This window comes from Dendronephthya gigantea, unplaced genomic scaffold, assembly GCF_004324835.1.
Source record: "Dendronephthya gigantea isolate DGI-Jeju-01 unplaced genomic scaffold, DenGig_1.0 000165F, whole genome shotgun sequence".
NCBI lineage: Eukaryota > Metazoa > Cnidaria > Anthozoa > Malacalcyonacea > Nephtheidae > Dendronephthya > Dendronephthya gigantea.
In genome coordinates, this window is record NW_021163175.1 from 426876 (window position 1) to 445877 (window position 19002).

General features: G+C 35.5%; 1 protein-coding gene and 2 long non-coding RNA genes across 9 annotated transcripts; 1 reads left to right on the top strand and 2 right to left on the bottom strand.

Annotated features, from left to right (window-relative positions):
• Positions 1 to 1051: 1051 nt before the first annotated feature.
• LOC114537824 lies at positions 1052 to 8141 on the bottom strand. Of its 4 annotated transcripts, none has more exons than XR_003688643.1 (4): positions 8103 to 8141; positions 2666 to 2763; positions 1733 to 1827; positions 1052 to 1199 (listed from the first exon to the last, which is right to left on the bottom strand). It is a non-coding gene; the product is annotated as an uncharacterized LOC114537824 (long non-coding RNA). The 4 variants fall into 4 exon arrangements; XR_003688642.1 differs by lacking the exon at positions 8103 to 8141 and adding an exon at positions 7342 to 7380; XR_003688640.1 differs by lacking the exon at positions 8103 to 8141 and adding an exon at positions 5014 to 5055.
• A 608-nt stretch (positions 8142 to 8749) lies between these two features.
• On the bottom strand, positions 8750 to 15537 carry LOC114537822. Of its 4 annotated transcripts, XR_003688636.1 has the most exons (6): positions 14080 to 14184; positions 13748 to 13791; positions 13557 to 13636; positions 10722 to 10771; positions 9363 to 9452; positions 8750 to 9160 (listed from the first exon to the last, which is right to left on the bottom strand). It is a non-coding gene; the product is annotated as an uncharacterized LOC114537822 (long non-coding RNA). The 4 variants fall into 4 exon arrangements; XR_003688637.1 differs by lacking the exon at positions 13748 to 13791 and having other exon boundaries at positions 14080 to 14178; XR_003688638.1 differs by lacking the exons at positions 13557 to 13636; positions 13748 to 13791; positions 14080 to 14184 and adding an exon at positions 10981 to 10995.
• A 655-nt stretch (positions 15538 to 16192) lies between these two features.
• On the top strand, positions 16193 to 18486 carry LOC114537813 (spore wall protein 2-like; the record flags this gene model as incomplete). Its single annotated transcript, XM_028558911.1, has 3 exons — positions 16193 to 16248; positions 16369 to 17359; positions 18343 to 18486. Coding segments are annotated over exons 1-3 (1191 nt in total), but the record flags the coding sequence as incomplete, so codon positions are not given.
• Between the last annotated feature and the right edge of the window lie 516 nt (positions 18487 to 19002).

The following is a 19002-nucleotide window of genomic DNA, read 5'->3' on the forward strand; positions in this document are numbered from 1 at the left end:
CATTAGGAAAAAACTAGAGAAAAAAACTAAGTAAAAAAATAAAAAAAAACTAGAGAAAAAGAAGAAAAAACCAGAGAAAAGAAAACTAACTAGAAAAACTACACAAAAAAACTAGAGAATAAAAGACATGAGAAAATAGAAAAAAAACTAGATAAATAAAAGAAAAAATAGAGAAATAGAAGAAAAAACTAAAGAAAAAAAAACTAGAGCAATTGAAGAAAATACTAACAGATTTAATTTAGAAAAATACTAAAAAATACTAAGAGGTTCAACTTAGAATTGTCAAGTCACACAGAAGAACTTGCAAAATAAACTAACTAGACTAACTAGAAAAACTAGAGAAAAAAACAAGAAAAAAACATTAGGAAAAAACTAGAGAAAAAAAATAAATAGAAAAAAAACTCGAGAAATAGAAGAAAAAACCAGAGAAAAGAAAACTAACTAGAAAAACTACAGAAAAAAACTAGAGAATAAAAGACAAGAGAAAATAGAAAAAAAACTAGATAAATAAAAGAAAAAATAGAGAAATAGAAGAAAAAACTAGAGAAAAAAAAACTAGAGCAATCGAAGAAAATACTAACAGGTTTAACTTAGAAAAATACTAAAAAATATAAAGAGGTTTAATTTAGAATTGTCAAGTCACACAGAAGAACTTGCAAAATAAAAACACTAACACCATCAGACGAAAAAGGTTTATTTCTTAAACTTTACAAAGAAAAAAGATTTATAAATCCAAGTTTTGAAAATTGTCACATTATTCATAACATTTCACACTAAAAAATATTAATCAATGAAACTGGGTGCCTTTCAACTTTCTTCAACACCAAAGAAAAAAAGAATTTCATCAAAAAAATAATAAGAGAAAAATATTTAGAAAAAATACTAATACTAAGAAGAAATTAAAGAGAAAAGAAGTATGAGAAAAAGCCAAAAGCAACTGCTAAATATTTTCAATTGTGAAAGCACAGGGAAAAACATGCAAAATCAAAACACCAACACCACCAGACAAAAAAAGTTTACTTCTTAAACATTACAAAGAAAATTTTCTCTTTATAAATCCAAGTTTTGAAAATTGTCACATAATTGATCACATTTCACACATGTTATCACACACTAAAATATTCAATGAATCTAGGATAGGGCTAAAATAATTCAGGTTCTTCTGGGGTGCCTTTCAACTTTCTTCAACTTCATTCATTCTAAAGAGAAAAAGCATTTCATCAATCCTTTTACGCAAAAAGTTGTATTTTCAACCTGACATCATTATTAAAAGATATTACTCATTATCTTACTTTAGCCATCTTTCATGGATAGACAATACATTCGTGAATGCATTTTGTTTTATGCCAATTATATTTTAGCTGTTTTCAATAAAAAGAATGTGTCACATGCATATATTCAACCCAGAAATATGTCACTATTTAATTTGAACACAGAAAAACTGGGTACCACCCTTCTGAGTACTACAGAATATAAATCACATGTAAATCAGAAAAATTTCTCCCAAGTTTAAAATAGTAATTGCTGTCTTTTTTCATGGATATTTATTGTAAGACCACCACAGGAATTATAGTAATCAGCCAGACTTGTTCAGCTGTTATAGCATTAAGTTTCATCATTGGTTTCACACATGGTGACCATAGAAGCAAATTTCAATTTCATTGTTGTCATCTCAACAATGTAGTGGCTTTTTAAAATCAAATGCTGACCATCCATGACAAAATCAAATTACCTCAGTGCAGATATCTTGTTCACTTTTCAATCAATGTACATCTGACAGTAAAGTTCATATCCACGACTCATGTTGCACTCTTGACCAGGGAAAATCTTGAATATTACAAGAACACATAATTAATATAAAATTGCATTTTCAACTATCTTAATTATTGTCTAGTTTTTGGTCAGGCATTCTATGGTTACTTCATCCCTCTATATAAATATGCTATATTTATTCAAAGCCCACCACAGGAATTTATCATTGGTGACCACATAGAGAGCATAGAAGCAAAGTTCACTTAGCAATCCTAACAAAATTGTGACTGCCTGACGATTTTAATGAAGATCCTAGTTGCAGCAAATTCCCCCTTATACTAAATAACAAAATATATATCTGGGCGGTTGATATATATTACAAGGTCACTACAAGAATTTCAGCTGCAAGGCTAATATAAATTTTGAAGGAACAATCAAATTACCTCTGCAAAAATCTTGTTCACTTCCAATTTTCCTCTGACAGTAAAGTCCATATCCACAGCAGCTAATGTGGCTGGTTGCACTCTTGATCAATGAAAATCTTGAATATATAAAGAAGTTATTATTAAGACAAAATTCCATTTTCAACTATCTTAATTATTGTCTAGTTTTTCGTCAGGTATTCTATGGTTACTTCATCCCTCTAATATAACTATGGTTGCTATATTTATTCAAAGACCAGCACAGGAATTTATTACTGGTGACACATAGTGAGTATAGAAGCAAAGTTCACTTTATAATCATAACAAAATTGTGACTGCCTGATGATTTTCATGAAGATCCTAGTTGCAAAAAATTCCCCCTTATAGTAAATAACAAAATATATATCTGGGCGGTTGATATATATTACAAGGTCACTACAAGAATTTCAGCTGCAAGGCTAATATAAATTTTGAAGGAACAATCAAATTACCTCTGCAAAAATCTTTTTCACTTCCAATTTTCCTCTGACAGTAAAGTCCATATCCACAGCAGCTAACGTATCTGGTTGCACTCTTGATCAAGGAAAATCTTGAATATATAAAGAAGTTATTATTAAGACAAAATTCCATTTTCAACTATCTTAATTATTGTCTAGTTTTTCGTCAGGTATTCTATGGTTACTTCATCCCTCTATATATAACTATGGTTGCTATATTTATTCAAAGACCAGCACAGGAATTTATTACTGGTGGCACATAGTGAGTATAGAAGCAAAGTTCACTTTATAATCTTAACAAAATTGTGACTGCCTGACGATTTTCATGAAGATCCTAGTTGCAGCAAATTCCCCCTTATACTAAATAACAAAATATATATCTGGGCGGTTGATATATTACAAGGTCACTACAAGAATTTCAGCTGCAAGGCTAATATAAATTTTGAAGGAACAATCAAATTACCTCTGCAAAAATCTTTTCACTTCCAATTTTCCTCTGACAGTAAAGTCCATATCCACAGCAGCTAATGTGGCTGGTTACTCTTGATCAAGGAAAATCTTGAATATATAAAGAAGTTATTATTAAGACAAAATTCCATTTTCAACTATCTTAATTATTGTCTAGTTTTTCGTCAGGTATTCTATGGTTACTTCATCCCTCTATATATAACTATGGTTGCTATATTTATTCAAAGACCAGCACAGGAATTTATTACTGGTGACACATAGTGAGTATAGAAGCAAAGTTCACTTTATAATCTTAACAAAATTGTGACTGCCTGACGATTTTCATGAAAAAGATCCTAGTTGCAAATTCCCCCTTATATAAATAACAAAATATATATCTGGGCGGTTGATATATTACAAGGTCACTACAAGAATTTCAGCTGCAAGGCTAATATAAATTTTGAAGAAACAATCAAATTACCTCTGCAAAAATCTTTTTCACTTCCAATTTTCCTCTGACAGTAAAGTCCATATCCACAGCAGCTAACGTGGCTGGTTGCACTCTTGATCAAGGAAAATCTTGAATATATAAAGAAGTTATTATTAAGACAAAATTCCATTTTCAACTATCTTAATTATTGTCTAGTTTTTCGTCAGGTATTCTATGGTTACTTCATCCCTCTATATATAACTATGGTTGCTATATTTATTCAAAGACCAGCACAGGAATTTATTACTGGTGACACATAGTGAGTATAGAAGCAAAGTTCACTTTATAATCTTAACAAAATTGTGACTGCCTGACGATTTTCATGAAGATCCTAGTTGCAGCAAATTCCCCCTTGTACTAAATAACAAAATATATATCTGGGCGGTTGATATATATAACAAGGTCACTACAAGAATTTCAGCTGCAAGGCTAATATAAATTTTGAAGGAACAATCAAATTACCTCTGCAAAAATCTTGTTCACTTCCAATTTTCCTCTGACAGTAAAGTCCATATCCACAGCAGCTAATGTGGCTGGTTGTACTCTTGACCAAGGAAAATCTTGAATATATAAAGAAGTTATTATTAAGACAAAATTCCATTTTCAACTATCTTAAATATTGTCTAGTTTTTCGTCAGGTATTCTATGGTTACTTCATCCCTCTATATATAACTATGGTTGCTATATTTATTCAAAGACCAGCACAGGAATTTATTACTGGTGACACATAGTGAGTATAGAAGCAAAGTTCACTTTATAATCTTAACAAAATTGTGACTGCCTGACGATTTTCATGAAAAAGATCCTAGTTGCAGCAAATTCCCCCTTATAATAAATAACAAAATATATATTCGGGCAGTTGATATGTATTACAAAGTCACTACAAGAATTTCAGCTGCAAGGCTAATAGAAATTTTGAAGGAACAATCAAATTACCTCTGCAAAAATTTTGTTCACTTCCAATTTTCCTCTGACAGTAAAGTCCATATCTACAGCAGCTAATGTGGCTGGTTGCACTCTTGACCAAGGAAAATCTTGAATATATAAAGAAGTTATTATTAAGACAAAATTCCATTTTCAACTATCTTAATTATTGTCTAGTTTTTCGTCAGGTATTCTATGGTTACTTCATCCCTCTAATATAACTATGGTTGCTATATTTATTCAAAGACCAGCACAGGAATTTATTACTGGTGACACATAGTGAGTATAGAAGCAAAGTTCACTTTATAATCTAACAAAATTGTGACTGCCTGACGATTTTCATGAAGATCCTAGTTGCAGCAAATTCCCCCTTGTACTAAATAACAAAATATATATCTGGGCGGTTGATATATATTACAAGGTCACTACAAGAATTTCAGCTGCAAGGCTAATATAAATTTTGAAGGAACAATCAAATTACCTCTGCAAAAATCTTTTTCACTTCCAATTTTCCTCTGACAGTAAAGTCCATATCCCAGCAGCTAATGTGGCTGGTTGCACTCTTGATCAAGGAAAATCTTGAATATATAAAAAGTTATTATTAAGACAAAATTCCATTTTCAACTATTTAATTATTGTCTAGTTTTTCGTCAGGTATTCTATGGTTACTTCATCCCTCTAATATAACTATGGTTGCTATATTTATTCAAAGACCAGCACAGGAATTTATTACTGGTGACACATAGTGAGTATAGAAGCAAAGTTCACTTTATAATCTTAACAAAATTGTGACTGCCTGACGATTTTCATGAAAAAGATCCTAGTTGCAGCAAATTCCCCTTATAATAAATAAAAATATATATCCGGGCAGTTGATATATTACAAAGTCACTACAAGAATTTCAGCTGCAAGGCTAATATAAATTTTGAAGGAACAATCAAATTACCTCTGCAAAATCTTTTTCACTTCCAATTTTCCTCTGACAGTAAAGTCCATATCACAGCAGCTAACGTGGCTGGTTGCACTCTTGATCAAGGAAAATCTTGAATATATAAAGAAGTTATTAAGACAAAATTCCATTTTCAACTATCTTAATTATTGTCTAGTTTTTCGTCAGGTATTCTATGGTTACTTCATCCCTCTATATATAACTATGGTTGCTATATTTATTCAAAGACCAGCACAGGAATTTATTACTGGTGGCACATAGTGAGTATAGAAGCAAAGTTCACTTTATAATCTTAACAAAATTGTGACTGCCTGACGATTTTCATGAAAAAGATCCTAGTTGCAGCAAATCCCTCCCTTATATAAATAACAAAATATATTCGGGCAGTTTGATATATTACAAGTCACTACAAGAATTTCAGCTGCAAGGCTAATAAAATTTTGAAGGAACAATCAAATTACCTCTGCAAAAATTTGTTCACTTCCAATTTTCCTCTGACAGTAAAGTCCATATCCACAGCAGCTAATGTGGCTGGTTGCACTCTTGATCAAGGAAAATCTTGAATATATAAAGAAGTTATTATTAAGACAAAATTCCATTTTCAACTATCTTAATTATTGTCTAGTTTTTCGTCAGGTATTCTATGGTTACTTCATCCCTCTATATATAACTATGGTTGCTATATTTATTCAAAGACCAGCACAGGAATTTATTACTGGTGACACATAGTGAGTATAGAAGCAAAGTTCACTTTATAATCTTAACAAAATTGTGACTGCCTGACGATTTTCATGAAGATCCTAGTTGCAGCAAATTCCCCCTTTACTAAATAACAAAATATATATCGGGCAGTTGATATATAAAAGTCACTACAAGAATTTCAGCTGCAAGGCTAATATAAATTTTGAAGGAACAATCAAATTACCTCTGCAAAAATCTTGTTCACTTCCAATTTTCCTCTGACAGTAAAGTCCATATCCACAGCAGCTAATGTGGCTGGTTGCACTCTTGACCAAGGAAAATCTTGAATATATAAAGAAGTTATTATTAAGACAAAATTCCATTTTCAACTATCTTAATATTGTCTAGTTTTTCGTCAGGTATTCTATGGTTACTTCATCCCTCTATATATAACTATGGTTGCTATATTTATTCAAAGACCAGCACAGGAATTTATTACTGGTGACACATAGTGAGTATAGAAGCAAAGTTCACTTTATAATCTTAACAAAATTGTGACTGCCTGACGATTTTCATGAAAAGATCCTAGTTGCAGCAAATTCCCCCTTATAATAAATAAAAAATATATATTCGGGCAGTTGATATGTATTACAAAGTCACTACAAGAATTTCAGCTGCAAGGCTAATAGAAATTTTGAAGGAACAATCAAATTACCTCTGCAAAATTTGTTCACTTCCAATTTTCCTCTGACAGTAAAGTCCATATCACAGCAGCTAATGTGGCTGGTTGCACTCTTGACCAAGGAAAATCTTGAATATATAAGAAGTTATTATTAAGACAAAATTCCATTTTCAACTATCTTAATTATTGTCTATTTTCGTCAGGTATTCTAGGTTACTTCATCCCTCTATATATAACTATGGTTGCTATATTTATTCAAAGACCAGCACAGGAATTTATTACTGGTGACACATAGTGAGTATAGAAGCAAAGTTCACTTTATAATCTTAACAAAATTGTGACTGCCTGACGATTTTCATGAAGATCCTAGTTGCAGCAAATTCCCCCTTATACTAAATAACAAAATATATATCTGGGCGGTTGATATATATTACAAGGTCACTACAAGAATTTCAGCTGCAAGGCTAATATAAATTTTGAAGGAACAATCAAATTACCTCTGCAAAAATCTTGTTCACTTCCAATTTTCCTCTGACAGTAAAGTCCATATCCACAGCAGCTAATGTGGCTGGTTGCACTCTTGATCAATGAAAATCTTGAATATATAAAGAAGTTATTATTAAGACAAATTGCCTGACGATTTTCATGAAAAAGATCGTAGTTGCAGCAAATTCCCCCTTATAATAAATAAAAAAATATATATCCGGGCAGTTGATATGTATTACAAAGTCACTACAAGAATTTCAGCTGCAAGGCTAATATAAATTTTGAAGGAACAATCGAATTACCTCTGTGCAGAAATCTTGTTCACTTCCAATGTTCATTTGAAAGTAAAGTTCATATCCAGAGTTAATGTTGCACTCTTGTCCAAGAAAAATCTTGAATATAAAAAGACATTATATTAATATGAAATTCTATTTTCAACTATCTTAATTACTGTCTAGTTTTTGGTTAGGTAATCTATGGTTACTTCATCCTTCTATATATAACTATGGTTGCTATATTTACTTCAAGACCACCACAGGAATTTATTACTGGTGACACATAGTGAGTATAGAAACAAAGTTCACTTAGCAATCTTAACCAAATTGTGACCGCACTGACAATTTTCATGAAAAAGATCCTAGTTGCAGCAAATTCCCTCTTATACTATTGAAATAACAAAATACATACCCAGGCAGTTGATATGTATTACAAGGTAGTGACAAGATTTTCAGCTGCAAGGCTAATATAAATTTAGAAGAAACAATCGAATTACCTCTGTGCAGAAATCTTGTTCACTTCCGATGTTGACCAAGGAAAATCTTTAATATAATAAGACATTATTAATATAAAATTGCATTTATAACTACCTTAATTATTGTCTAGTTTTAGCAGAAGGCACACAAACAGTAAAGTAAAATACTTAACTTTGACCAGACAGCACAACAATCTTGCTCAGAAAGGTCCGCGAACGGTCCACGTGTATAGTTTTCTTCGGCATCGCCATTTTGAATTCGGCCGGGCGAGTCTTGAACTGATTTCTATTTCAACTGTTCTCTTGACGTTCGTCTTGATAACTAGCTGTTGAGATAAACGTTAATGACAAAATCTTCAGTTCTGCTTCAGTCTATGGGTACGAAAATTGCTCAAGACATAAATTTTCAGTAAAAAATTATCATCATTGCAGGCAAAATTAATCTCGAAACTTTAGATAACCTTGTACGCAGAATATTTCATATTGTATATGGTTTTTTGTTATTTCTGACCGACAATTAGCAGAAGGCACACAAACATCAAAGTAAAATACTTAACTTTGACCAGACAGCACAACAATCTTGCTCAGAAAGGTCCGCGAACGGTCCACGTGTATGGGATCGCCATTTTGAATTCGGCGGCGGCGAGTCTTGAACTGATTTCTATTTTCTATTTCAACTGTTCTCTTGACGTTCGTCTTGATAACTGGCTGTTGAGATAAACGTTAATGACAAAATGTTCAGTTCTGCTTCAGTCTATAGGTGCGGAAGTTGCTCATGACATAAATTTTCAGTAAAAAATTATCATCATTGCAGGCAGAATTAAGTTCGAAATTTTAGATATATCCTTGTACGCAGAATATTTCATATTGTATATGGCTTTTTGTCATTTCTGGCCAACAATTAGCCGAAGACACACAAACATCAAAGTAAAATACTTAACTTTGACCAGACAGCACAACAATCTTGCCCAGAAAGGTCTGCGAACGGTCCAGGTGGATGGTTTTCTTTGGCATCGCCATTTTGAATTTGGCCGGGCGAGTCTTCGCATTCATCTTGACAACTAGCTGTTCAGATAAACCTATATACAACGAAAAAAAAGGGTTCGGCTCAGCTACACTGTACTCCTTAAGGAAGGCCTACGGCCTTCCCGTAGATTAGTGTAAAGGCCTACAAGTGGGAACTAGCAGCGTGCGGGGGACCAAAACGCTCTAGGCAAACGGTCCCCCTACTGGGGTCGGACAAAGCAACCGCAGATTACGCATATAATCGCCGGAACCCACCTTTTAGTCAACGGCGAACTCCTTCTTCTTCGAACAATCTTCAATCTTGCTGAGCTTCGATCTTGCTGTCCACCTTCGATCGCAACCAATCTAAAGAAATTTTTTTTTAACGTTGAGATTAGTTTCATAGGCAATAATTACCATGTGATCTTAGCAGATCACGTGGTATGATAATGTACGACAACATGCCGATCAACTCCGAACATCATCGTGAGCGATGTTACAATAAACGAATCACTAAACGACTAGAAAAAAGTTGTCCTTTCCTATATTTCAACCTTTTAAAAGCAGTGCATTCTAGTTTTGTTTTGAAGCACAATTTGTTTTTTGCTTCTAGTTTTTTGGTTTCGTTTTAAAAGGTGAATTGTCTCTGAATTCTTTGTATTTCTGATGTCAAACACTCCTGTTCTCTTTGGTATCATAAATATAAGCTCCTTTGTTTTGGAGACATACAACAGTTTTTTTTATATTTTAGCCAAAACATATAGCAGCAATTACAGATTCACTAAGTTCATTCTCATCTTGATTCACAAATTTTTAAAGGACTTGAATCGATTCCATGCGGTCTACAATAGCTGGGCGAACGTCTTACACCTAAAGTCAGTCAAAGATTGTTGTATCTCAATTCTTCAGCTTCAGTGGTTCTTTAGACTTAGCAATAGTTTATTTCCCTTTCTTATCATTGCATTCCAGTTTAAAATTATAGTTTATATTGTATTTCCAGGCATTTATTCCATATTTCCCTTTCTTATCATTGCATTCCGGTTTCAATTTATAGTTTATATTGTCAGACAATAATTGTCTTTCCAGGCATTTATTCCACTACATATCTCCAATATTGTAAAAATGGTTCTTTAAGCCTTCAGATCAAAACATTGGCAAAAACAATCTGAAACACAAAATATTAACATCAGACTCTGATAAAACAACATTGAATCAACGTTTAAACAATTCTACTTCCCCTCATTCTAAGGCTACTAAATGGTGCTAACCCCTCTTATATATCAAACTACATGCATCAACCTGCCTTGGCAAAAACAAAAACGGGCTTTAAAGAGTTAGTAGTTCCATTTCTTTTCTTAGCACTTAATCGAATGTTTCAAAATACAAACTAATTTGGCAACACAGGTCCCACAATTATGTCAAACACCGAATACATGGTCTGAAATAATTCGCCATTCCTCTCGCCTCTCGACTGAAGGCGGATTTTTTAATAAAATTAAACCACAAATCTTTCTTAAAACTACTGCACCCTTACTGAAGTGTTCGGTTGGGGCATGGAATGTTAAAATAAAACAAAAACAACACACTATTAAAAAAAGTACGAAAATTTATTAAAATGGCGGCTTACTGCCTTACCTCGTGGTTTTCAAATCGCCTTTCACTTCATTTCTCGCTGGACTTTTAATCTAACAAAGCAGAAAAAATGAACGTCATTTACGTGAAATAAATGCTTTGGCATAACAAACATTCTTACTCTAAAACGTTGAACTAATGCAAAAGAAATCGACCGAAAAAATATTCAGAAAATTCCAACATTCGATGCGCGAGGACGAAGTCATATTAAAAAAGGCAGCAAACAAAAACATACGCTTATAAGATATATATCTAGATATACTTATAATCGGAATATCTTTTTCTCAACAAGCTTCACTTCATTAAAATAACTTTATAGTTTCTCTTTAAAACATAGAAAATTAAAACATTTCCGGGCTTTCCTTCCTTCGCCTTTCTTCTCCGAAATCTATCCTCGTTACCCGGTTTTTCGCGTACTGGGCGTGCCGAATGCCCCCCCCTGATTTGTGCACAATTTACCGTACAATTTTATATTATTGATACTGCATGTCTAAATTCTAAAACGATCAATATTTTCAATACATTCAATATTTTTTAGGTAATTAGTTATTGTATTTAAAATTAATTGTGATAATGATTTATTTGATTCTTTCTCCATGTAAATAATCATGAGAACAAGCATAGGCATAGAGTATGGGGGGCTGAGGGGCTCGGCCCCCCCAAGAAATCTTACTGGGGGGCCTCAGCCCCCCTAAAAATTTGCCAAAAAGTAATAATTGCATCAGAGCAATGTTGAATCTTTCAAAAAAGATCTTTATATACACATGAAACGGTATTATTATAGTTGATATTATAATATCGAGCAACTCGGAAAAGCAATTGCGAAATACAGAATTTTCAGCTGTAAATCATAAAATACATGGCAGCTTGTAAAATCATAAAATACATGGCAGCTTGTTCATTTTATCTTTCATTAGCTTTTCTACCCACAACAGGTCAAATCATTGGTAAATATTTTCTCCACCTATCGGCATATGAACCATGACTACCGATGCAACTATATATCAAGAGGAAATTTATTCTATTTAATTTTATCTAATGTCAGAAAGTGTTGCTAGCTAGATATCATGTATCTAAAGTTTAAGCCCCCCCAGAAGAAAACAAAACTCTAAACCTATGAGAACAAGTTTCAAAATTCATGTTTGTAAATTCATAAATCCTTGCTCTTTGCACAAAATTCCTCAGTCAGCACTTTTTTATTGCTAAGACTCCCAGTGAAATCAATTACTCAGGCTTTTTGGCAAACCTGGAAGGATGGCCCACAAAATCAATTTGGAATTTCCCACAATTTGCATAACTATCCAGAGCTCCCATTTTCATCATATAATACCAATAAAGATACAGTACAGATATCAGATATACAGAGACAAAAGAGTACAGAGATCAACTGAAGCACTAACATATTGTACATGATCCAATAAACATCTGGGGCTTTTAATTCTAGTTCATTAATTTTTTTTCATTTTTATTTTGAAAAATATAAAAATCTTTTCATGACATATTGCAAGTCAAGTTGCTCTGAGTAAAAAAGACTTGTAGAAAATTTCAATTGCTATAGTTACCCAGAACAAACACACCCAATGGTGGGAAATAGACGATTTTTGCAAACAAGATAACAAACTAGGTTTTAACGCTAAAATGACAGCATTAGTTTTTTTTTAGTTCTAAATATTTTTGCCTCCAAGCTGAACCTCAAATAAATAAAACTTTTCTAAAACATTTTACAGGCTATATATTTAAAACTTCTATGATGTATCAAAAATAAACAGTCCCTATTTAACGTAGACTGAATGGTTCACGTACCAGCCAATTGTCTTTAGAATAAACCATGAGAATTTTATCAAGTTACCTTTTATTATTTTTCGAGTTATCATGCACGAAAGTAAAGGGAATGACAATTTTAGTTTGCTAAAAGAAACTAAAAAAGTTTTTCATTAATTATACAGAACAATGAAACAAGCTAATCGACTCCTTAAATTTTTAAAACAGGGTAAATCTACATTTTCAATGACCAACACCACCTTAATGAAATCTGCCAATTCTAGAGAGAGCATTTAATAGAGAGAGGCATTTATATCATTAACACCACCATATTTTGAAGAAGTGAAAATACCACTAAGACTAAATATCAATAATTTGTGATGCCATTCTAATACATACAGCATCAAGTGTTAGTTAATGCAGTTTGTGCATGTAAACTTAAAAAGTCTCCCATGTGTTTCAAAGTCGCAATTTAGGGCATATGCCTATTGCAAAAATTTCCTCATTGTCAAAGTTTGTGCAAACTGTTTGTGAATGTTTCCAAACAAAACAATTAAATTACAAATTAAAATTGAACATTATAACCATGACACTCTGAAACACACAACCACACTAGGGACATTAAACATTACTGGGACGATTAAGTTCAAAATGGAAAACAAAATCATCTATTTATTGAACAACTGAGCTGAAATATTTCGATGTAAATAGTTTAATTGTCAATGGAAGTACATATTTAATGCGTAAGATGCAGGTACATTCATTCACAAGATCTGTTAGAGTACTTTTAAACTTGGGTTATCCACCGTTTAAGCTAAACGCCTTTCGAACAACCGGCCCCTGGTGTTTTGATTTGGAAGAGGCATTTATTAGACATAGATGCCTAGAAGTTTATAGGATAGAGACCGTTCATTGCATCATTTATGAGTGCAATCAAATCGAGTCCGTAAAATGCTGTAATACTATGACACATTTACTCAATATTCAATAACCTATCAAGCTCATTTGGAATAATACAAAGGAAAAGGAAAGCCCAAACGAAAATCATATTTGATTATATTTATGTAAGAAACTCACCGTCAAATGACTGAAGTAGGTTTTCAAAAGGGACTTTGTTATCCACCATGTTACAAATGAATTTGTTTGGATGCTTCCTTCTAAAAATGCAACATATACCAACTGCAGTTAATCCATACATCTTTAGCAACACTCGTTCAGTTCTAGGCAGACAATTTTTGATGCACAATTTTTAAAATTAATAAATATACCTTGTTATTCTGTGAGCTGATAAAAGCCTGATCTCATTTACAATCTATAAGATATCAAAAGTTGAAAAGTTTTACTCATTTGTAAAAGTTATAAGTAATGAGATGATAAAAGGCGAACATGCAGAAGGTGGGTTAATAGTTCACATATTTCCACGCAATATTTGTCCATTACTAGCTGGTAGTCATCACAGTAAACCATCAATTATGAGTAAAAGCAATCAGCTGTTATCCTTCCACATGTTAAATTCCACTTATTCGAATTCGAATAAGCTTTATATCGCTTAAGATTGCACTTAAAGAATAAAGCAAGGAGACGGGAATATTTTCAATACCTTTTCCGAGCTTGTAGCGCCAACATTTTACGATCTTTTTGCAAGCAAAAACATTTCTTGATTGACCACCATATTGAATAGATCGAGAGAGAAGCTCATCGTGAACTGAGCATGTGTTAGGTTCAGCATAAATTATAATGTCATAGATACGATTAAGTAAACTTCATTTGCATATATTGATTAAACTGATCGTAAATGTTCCTTCGACAGGTAAATGTTCCTTCTAAAATGGACGATTTCGTCATAGATTTTACTAATCTGATCGCATAAACTTTGTTGACTAATAGAACCCCACACTTTTTCTTTGATTTCAGACGCCATAACATCCAATTTAGGTAGATTTGGCTTATTATTTGCATTTCCTGTGTCATTATATTTTGGTTCCAGTGGTGTCACAGGGGAACGATTTGGAATGCGAACATTATTGTGCTCTGTGCTAATTTCCGTTGTATGGCTTTGTTCCAATTCCATCAGTCCCAGAGGGGATTTGTAAAGCGCATTCTCCGTGTCCATGCAAATTTCTGCAGCTTTACCGTTGCAGAGGCGTTACTGCAGTTTCCCCTTTGCTTTCTCAGGATTTATTTTCGCATGTCCTAATTTCTCGATATTTGAACTATCTATTAGAATTGCTTGCTGTACGGGGTGTTGAAAGGGGACGGTACCCGACTCGTTCTCCATACAGCTTGATTTCATTTTGAGCTTAGAGCATTTTCGAAGCTTACATATCTGATGACTTGTCTTTCTATTCAAACAACAATTACACTCGCCACAATTTATTTTCCTCAGGCACAAATCGCAGCTACCACATTTTCTCCTTCTTTTCTTAACAACACCTTGCTCTAAATCGACTATATTCTGATCAAGGTTCACACTCCTTTTGCCTCGCTGTCGCATCTTGACCGCCAAAGTTTGTTCATGACTCTCAAAGTTCATTTGATCAAGACCTTCTACAATCGTCGTAACTGACGATTTTCGATTGTAGAAACATCGGTAATATTTTCTACATCATTTTCTACGAGTTGTATTAAATGTTCAGCCAAATGACAAGAATTTTGGCTGATATTTTTTGAAATCGCAGAGCCCAAAATTTCATGACCGTCTGCCAGAAGTGACCACAAAAAAAAGAAAGGTCAAGAAAGAAAAGATGACAACCGAAAACCCTGAGAAGAGAAGAGCACACAACACCACAACATCTCATTAAAAATGTCTAGTATATATGTGACATAGCTCAGTGTGTTGATTGTGGGAGTGTTCCACATGCGCACTGAAATTTTAACCATGACCATATTAGTTCACTGCGACTGCGTGGCCTTTTTTTGCTATTCTATTTGCGTTTGATCATTTGGCATTTGCAATAGCATTTAGATTTGTTCAAAAAAAAGCAAAGTGAAAAATGGAAAATTTCGTTTTGGCGGATAGTGTATATATAGCGAACGTACCCAACACGAAATTCTCCCTCGAAACCCAATAAAAAATAATCTTTTCTTTCGGGTCGTGACGAAAATATTTTTTTCCCGATGCAAGATTCGAACCACCACCAAGTTACCAGTTGCTACACCATTGTCGTTACCATGCGACTATTCGCCTCTTTCGATAATGAGTGGTGTTTTTTATTTTACTTAAATCTTTTTTTTCAAGAGGCTAATGAAAAACATTTCGTCCAGCATTCAACCATTCCCCAAATAAACACGAGAACACCAAATTCTCCCGCGAAACCTAACAAAAAAGGAGTAAGTCTATTTTGACGAATTTTTCAACGGTTCAAAAACTGCTAAAAATGTCCTCGTAAGACTAATACCTTTCATTTTAGAGCATATTTGGTTGCTTCTTGGAACATTGAAAAGGTCGTCAATTTTGACTAAAATGGTAAGGCTTACCCCTTACAATTTTGGTAAATTTTGACAAGTTTTTGAGTTTGAGATGGGTGACCACACTTTGGTTATGATGTCAATTATTTATATAACAAAAGCATGTTTTGGTTATGGTGGGAAATTGTTGGGAAAATGTTGGGAAAATGTTGGGAAAATGTTGGAAAAATGTTGGAAAAATGTTGGGAAAATGTTGGGAAAATGTTGGAGAAATGTTGGGAAAATATTGGGAAAATAATAGGGAGATGTTGGGAAAAAGTTTGGAAAAAGTTTGGAAAAATTTGGGAAAATTTGGGAAAAAGTTGGGGAAATAGTGGTGTAAAGGTTGGGAAGATATTGGAAGAAAGTGTGAAAACTTTTGAAAGAAGTGGGAAAAAATATTGGTAAAATTGAGGGGAAATGTTGGAGTAAATTGAGAAAGGAAGGAAAGGGGAGAGGAAAGAGGGAGGAGGAGGGAAGGAGAAGAGAGGAAGAAGAAGGAGGAGAGGGAAGAGGAGGAGAAAGAGGGGGAGAAAGAAGAGGAGAGGAGAGGAGAGGAGAGGAGAGGGAAGAAGGGGGAAGGAAGGGAAGGGAGGGGGAGGGAGAGGGGAAGAGAGAAGGGAGAGAGAAAGGGGGGGGAGAGAGGAAAGAGGGGAGGAAGGAGGAGAAAGAAAGGGAAGGGAGGAAGAGAGAGAAGGAGAGGAAAAAGGGGGGGAAGGAAGGAAAGAAAAAAAAGAGGGGGAAAAAAAGGGAAGGGGAAGACGAAAAAAGGGGAAAAAGGAAGAAAAAAGAGGAGAGAAGAAAGGGGGGAAAAGAAAAGGGAGAAGAAAAAGAGAGAGAGAAAAAAGGGGAGGGGAGGGGAGGAAAGGAAAGGAAAGGGGAAGGAAGAAAGGAGAAGGGAAGAGAGAAAAGGAGGGAAAAGGGGGGGAAGAAAGAAAAGGAGAGAAGAGGAGAAAAAGAGAAGAGAGGAAGGGAAAAGAGGGGGGGAGAGGAGAAGAGAGGAGGAAAAAAGAAAGAGGAAAGGAAAAGGGGGAGGAGAAGAGGGGAAGAAAGAAGGAGAGGAAAGGGGAAGAGGAGGAGAGGGGGAGAGAAAGAAGGAAGAGGGAGAGGAAGGAGAAGGAGAGGGGAAGAAAAAAGAAGGAGAGGAAAGGAGAAGGAAGGGAGAAGGAAGGAGGAAGGAAAGGAAAAGGAAAAGGGAGAAGAGGGGAGAGAAGGGGGGAAGAGGAAAGAAGGGAGGGAAAAAAAGGAGGGGGGGAAAGAAGAGAAAGAGGAGGGAGGGAAAAGAAAGGGAGGAGGGAAAAAGGGGGGAAGAAAAAAAGGAGAAAGAGAAAAGGGAGGGAGAGGAAAAAAAAGAAAGGAGAGGGGAGGGGAAAAAAAGGAGGGGGGAGGAGAAGAAAAAAAGAGAGGAGAAAAAGAAAAGGGGAGGAGAAAAAAAGAGAAAGGGGAGGAAAGAGAAGAGAGGAGGAGAAGAAAAAAAAGGGGGGAAAAAAAAAGAGGGGAGGAGAGAAAAAGAGAGAGGGGGACAAAAAAGAGGGGGGAAAGAGAAAAAAGGGGAGGAAAAAAAAAGGAAGGAGGAGAAAAAAAAAGGGAGAAAAAAAAGAGGAGAGGAAGGGGAAGGGAAAGGGAAAAGGAAGGGGAGGGGGAAGGGAAGAGGAGGGAGAGGGAAAAAAGGAAGAGGAGGGAAAGGAAAGAGGAGGGAAGGGGAGAAGGGGAGGGAGAGGGAAAGGGGAGAAGAGGGAAGGGGAAAAAGGGAAAGGGAAAGAAAGGAAAGAGGAGGGAAGGGGAGAAGGGGAGGGAGAGGGAAAGGGGAGAAGAGGGAAGGGGAAAAAGGGAAAGGGAAAGAAAGGAAAGAGGAGGGAAGGGGGAAAAGAAAAGAAGAGGGAAGGGGAAAAGGGGAAGGAGAGGGAAAGGGAAGAAGAGGGAAGGGGAAGAAGGAAAGGAAAGGGGAAGAGGAGAGAAAAGGGAAGAGGGGGGAAGGGGAGAGGGAAAGGAGGGGAGAGGGAAAGGAGGGGAGAGAGAAGGAGAGGGAGGAAGGAAGGGAAGGGGAGAAGGGAGGGAAAGGAGAGGAGAGAGGAAGGAAAAAAGAAAGGGAGAGGAAAAAAAGGGGAGGAAAAGGGAGGAGGAAAAAGGGGAGAAAATAAAAGGAGAGAAAAAAGAAGGAGAAGGAAGAGAGAGGAAAAAAGGGAAGGGAAGGGAAAGAGAAGAGAAAAGGAAAAAGGGGGGAAGGGGAGAGGGAAAGGAGGGGGGAGGAAAGGAGAGGGAGGAAGGAAGGGAAGGGGAGAAGGGAAAGGAAGGGAGAGGAGAGAGGAAGGGAAGAAAAAAGGGAGGGGGAAGAAAGGGAAGGAAAAGGGAGGAGGAAAAAGGGAAGAAAGAAGGGGAGGAAAAAAAGGGGAAAAAGAAAGGGGAAAAAAAAAAGGGGGAAAAAAGGGAGAAAAAAAAGGGAGAAGAAAAGGGGGAGGAAAAAAAGGGGGAGAAAAAAAAGAAAAAGGGGGAGAAAAAAAGGGGAGAGAAAAAGGGGGAGAAAAAAAGGGGACAAAAAAAAGGGGGAGAAAAGAAAAGGGGAGGAGAAAAAAAAGAGGAGAGGAAGGGGAGGGGAAAGGGAAAAGGGGGGGAAGGGGAAGGGGAAGGGAAGAGGAGGGAAAGGGAAGAAGGGAAGAGGAGGGAAAGGAAAGAGGAGGGAAGGGGAAAAAGGGAAGGAGAGGGGGGAAAAGGGAGAAGAGGGAAGGGGAAAAAGGGAAGGGGAAAGAAAGGAAAGAAGAGGGAAGGGGAAGAAGAAAAGAAGAGGGAAGGGGGAAAGGGGAAGGAAAGGGAAAGGGAGGAAGAGGGAAGAGGAAAAGGGGAAGGAGAGGGAAAGGGAAGAAGAGGGAAGGGGGAGAAGGAAAGGAAAGGGAAAGAGGAGAGAAAAGGGAAGAGGGGGGAAGGGGAGAGGGAAAGGAGGGGAGAGAAAAGGAGAGGGAGGAAGGGAAGGGGAGAAGGGAAAGGAAGAAAGAGGAGAGAGGAAGGAAAAAAAAAAGGAGGGGAAAGAAAGGGAAGGAAAAGGGAGGAAAAAAAAGGGGAGGAAAAAAGGGAGAAAAAA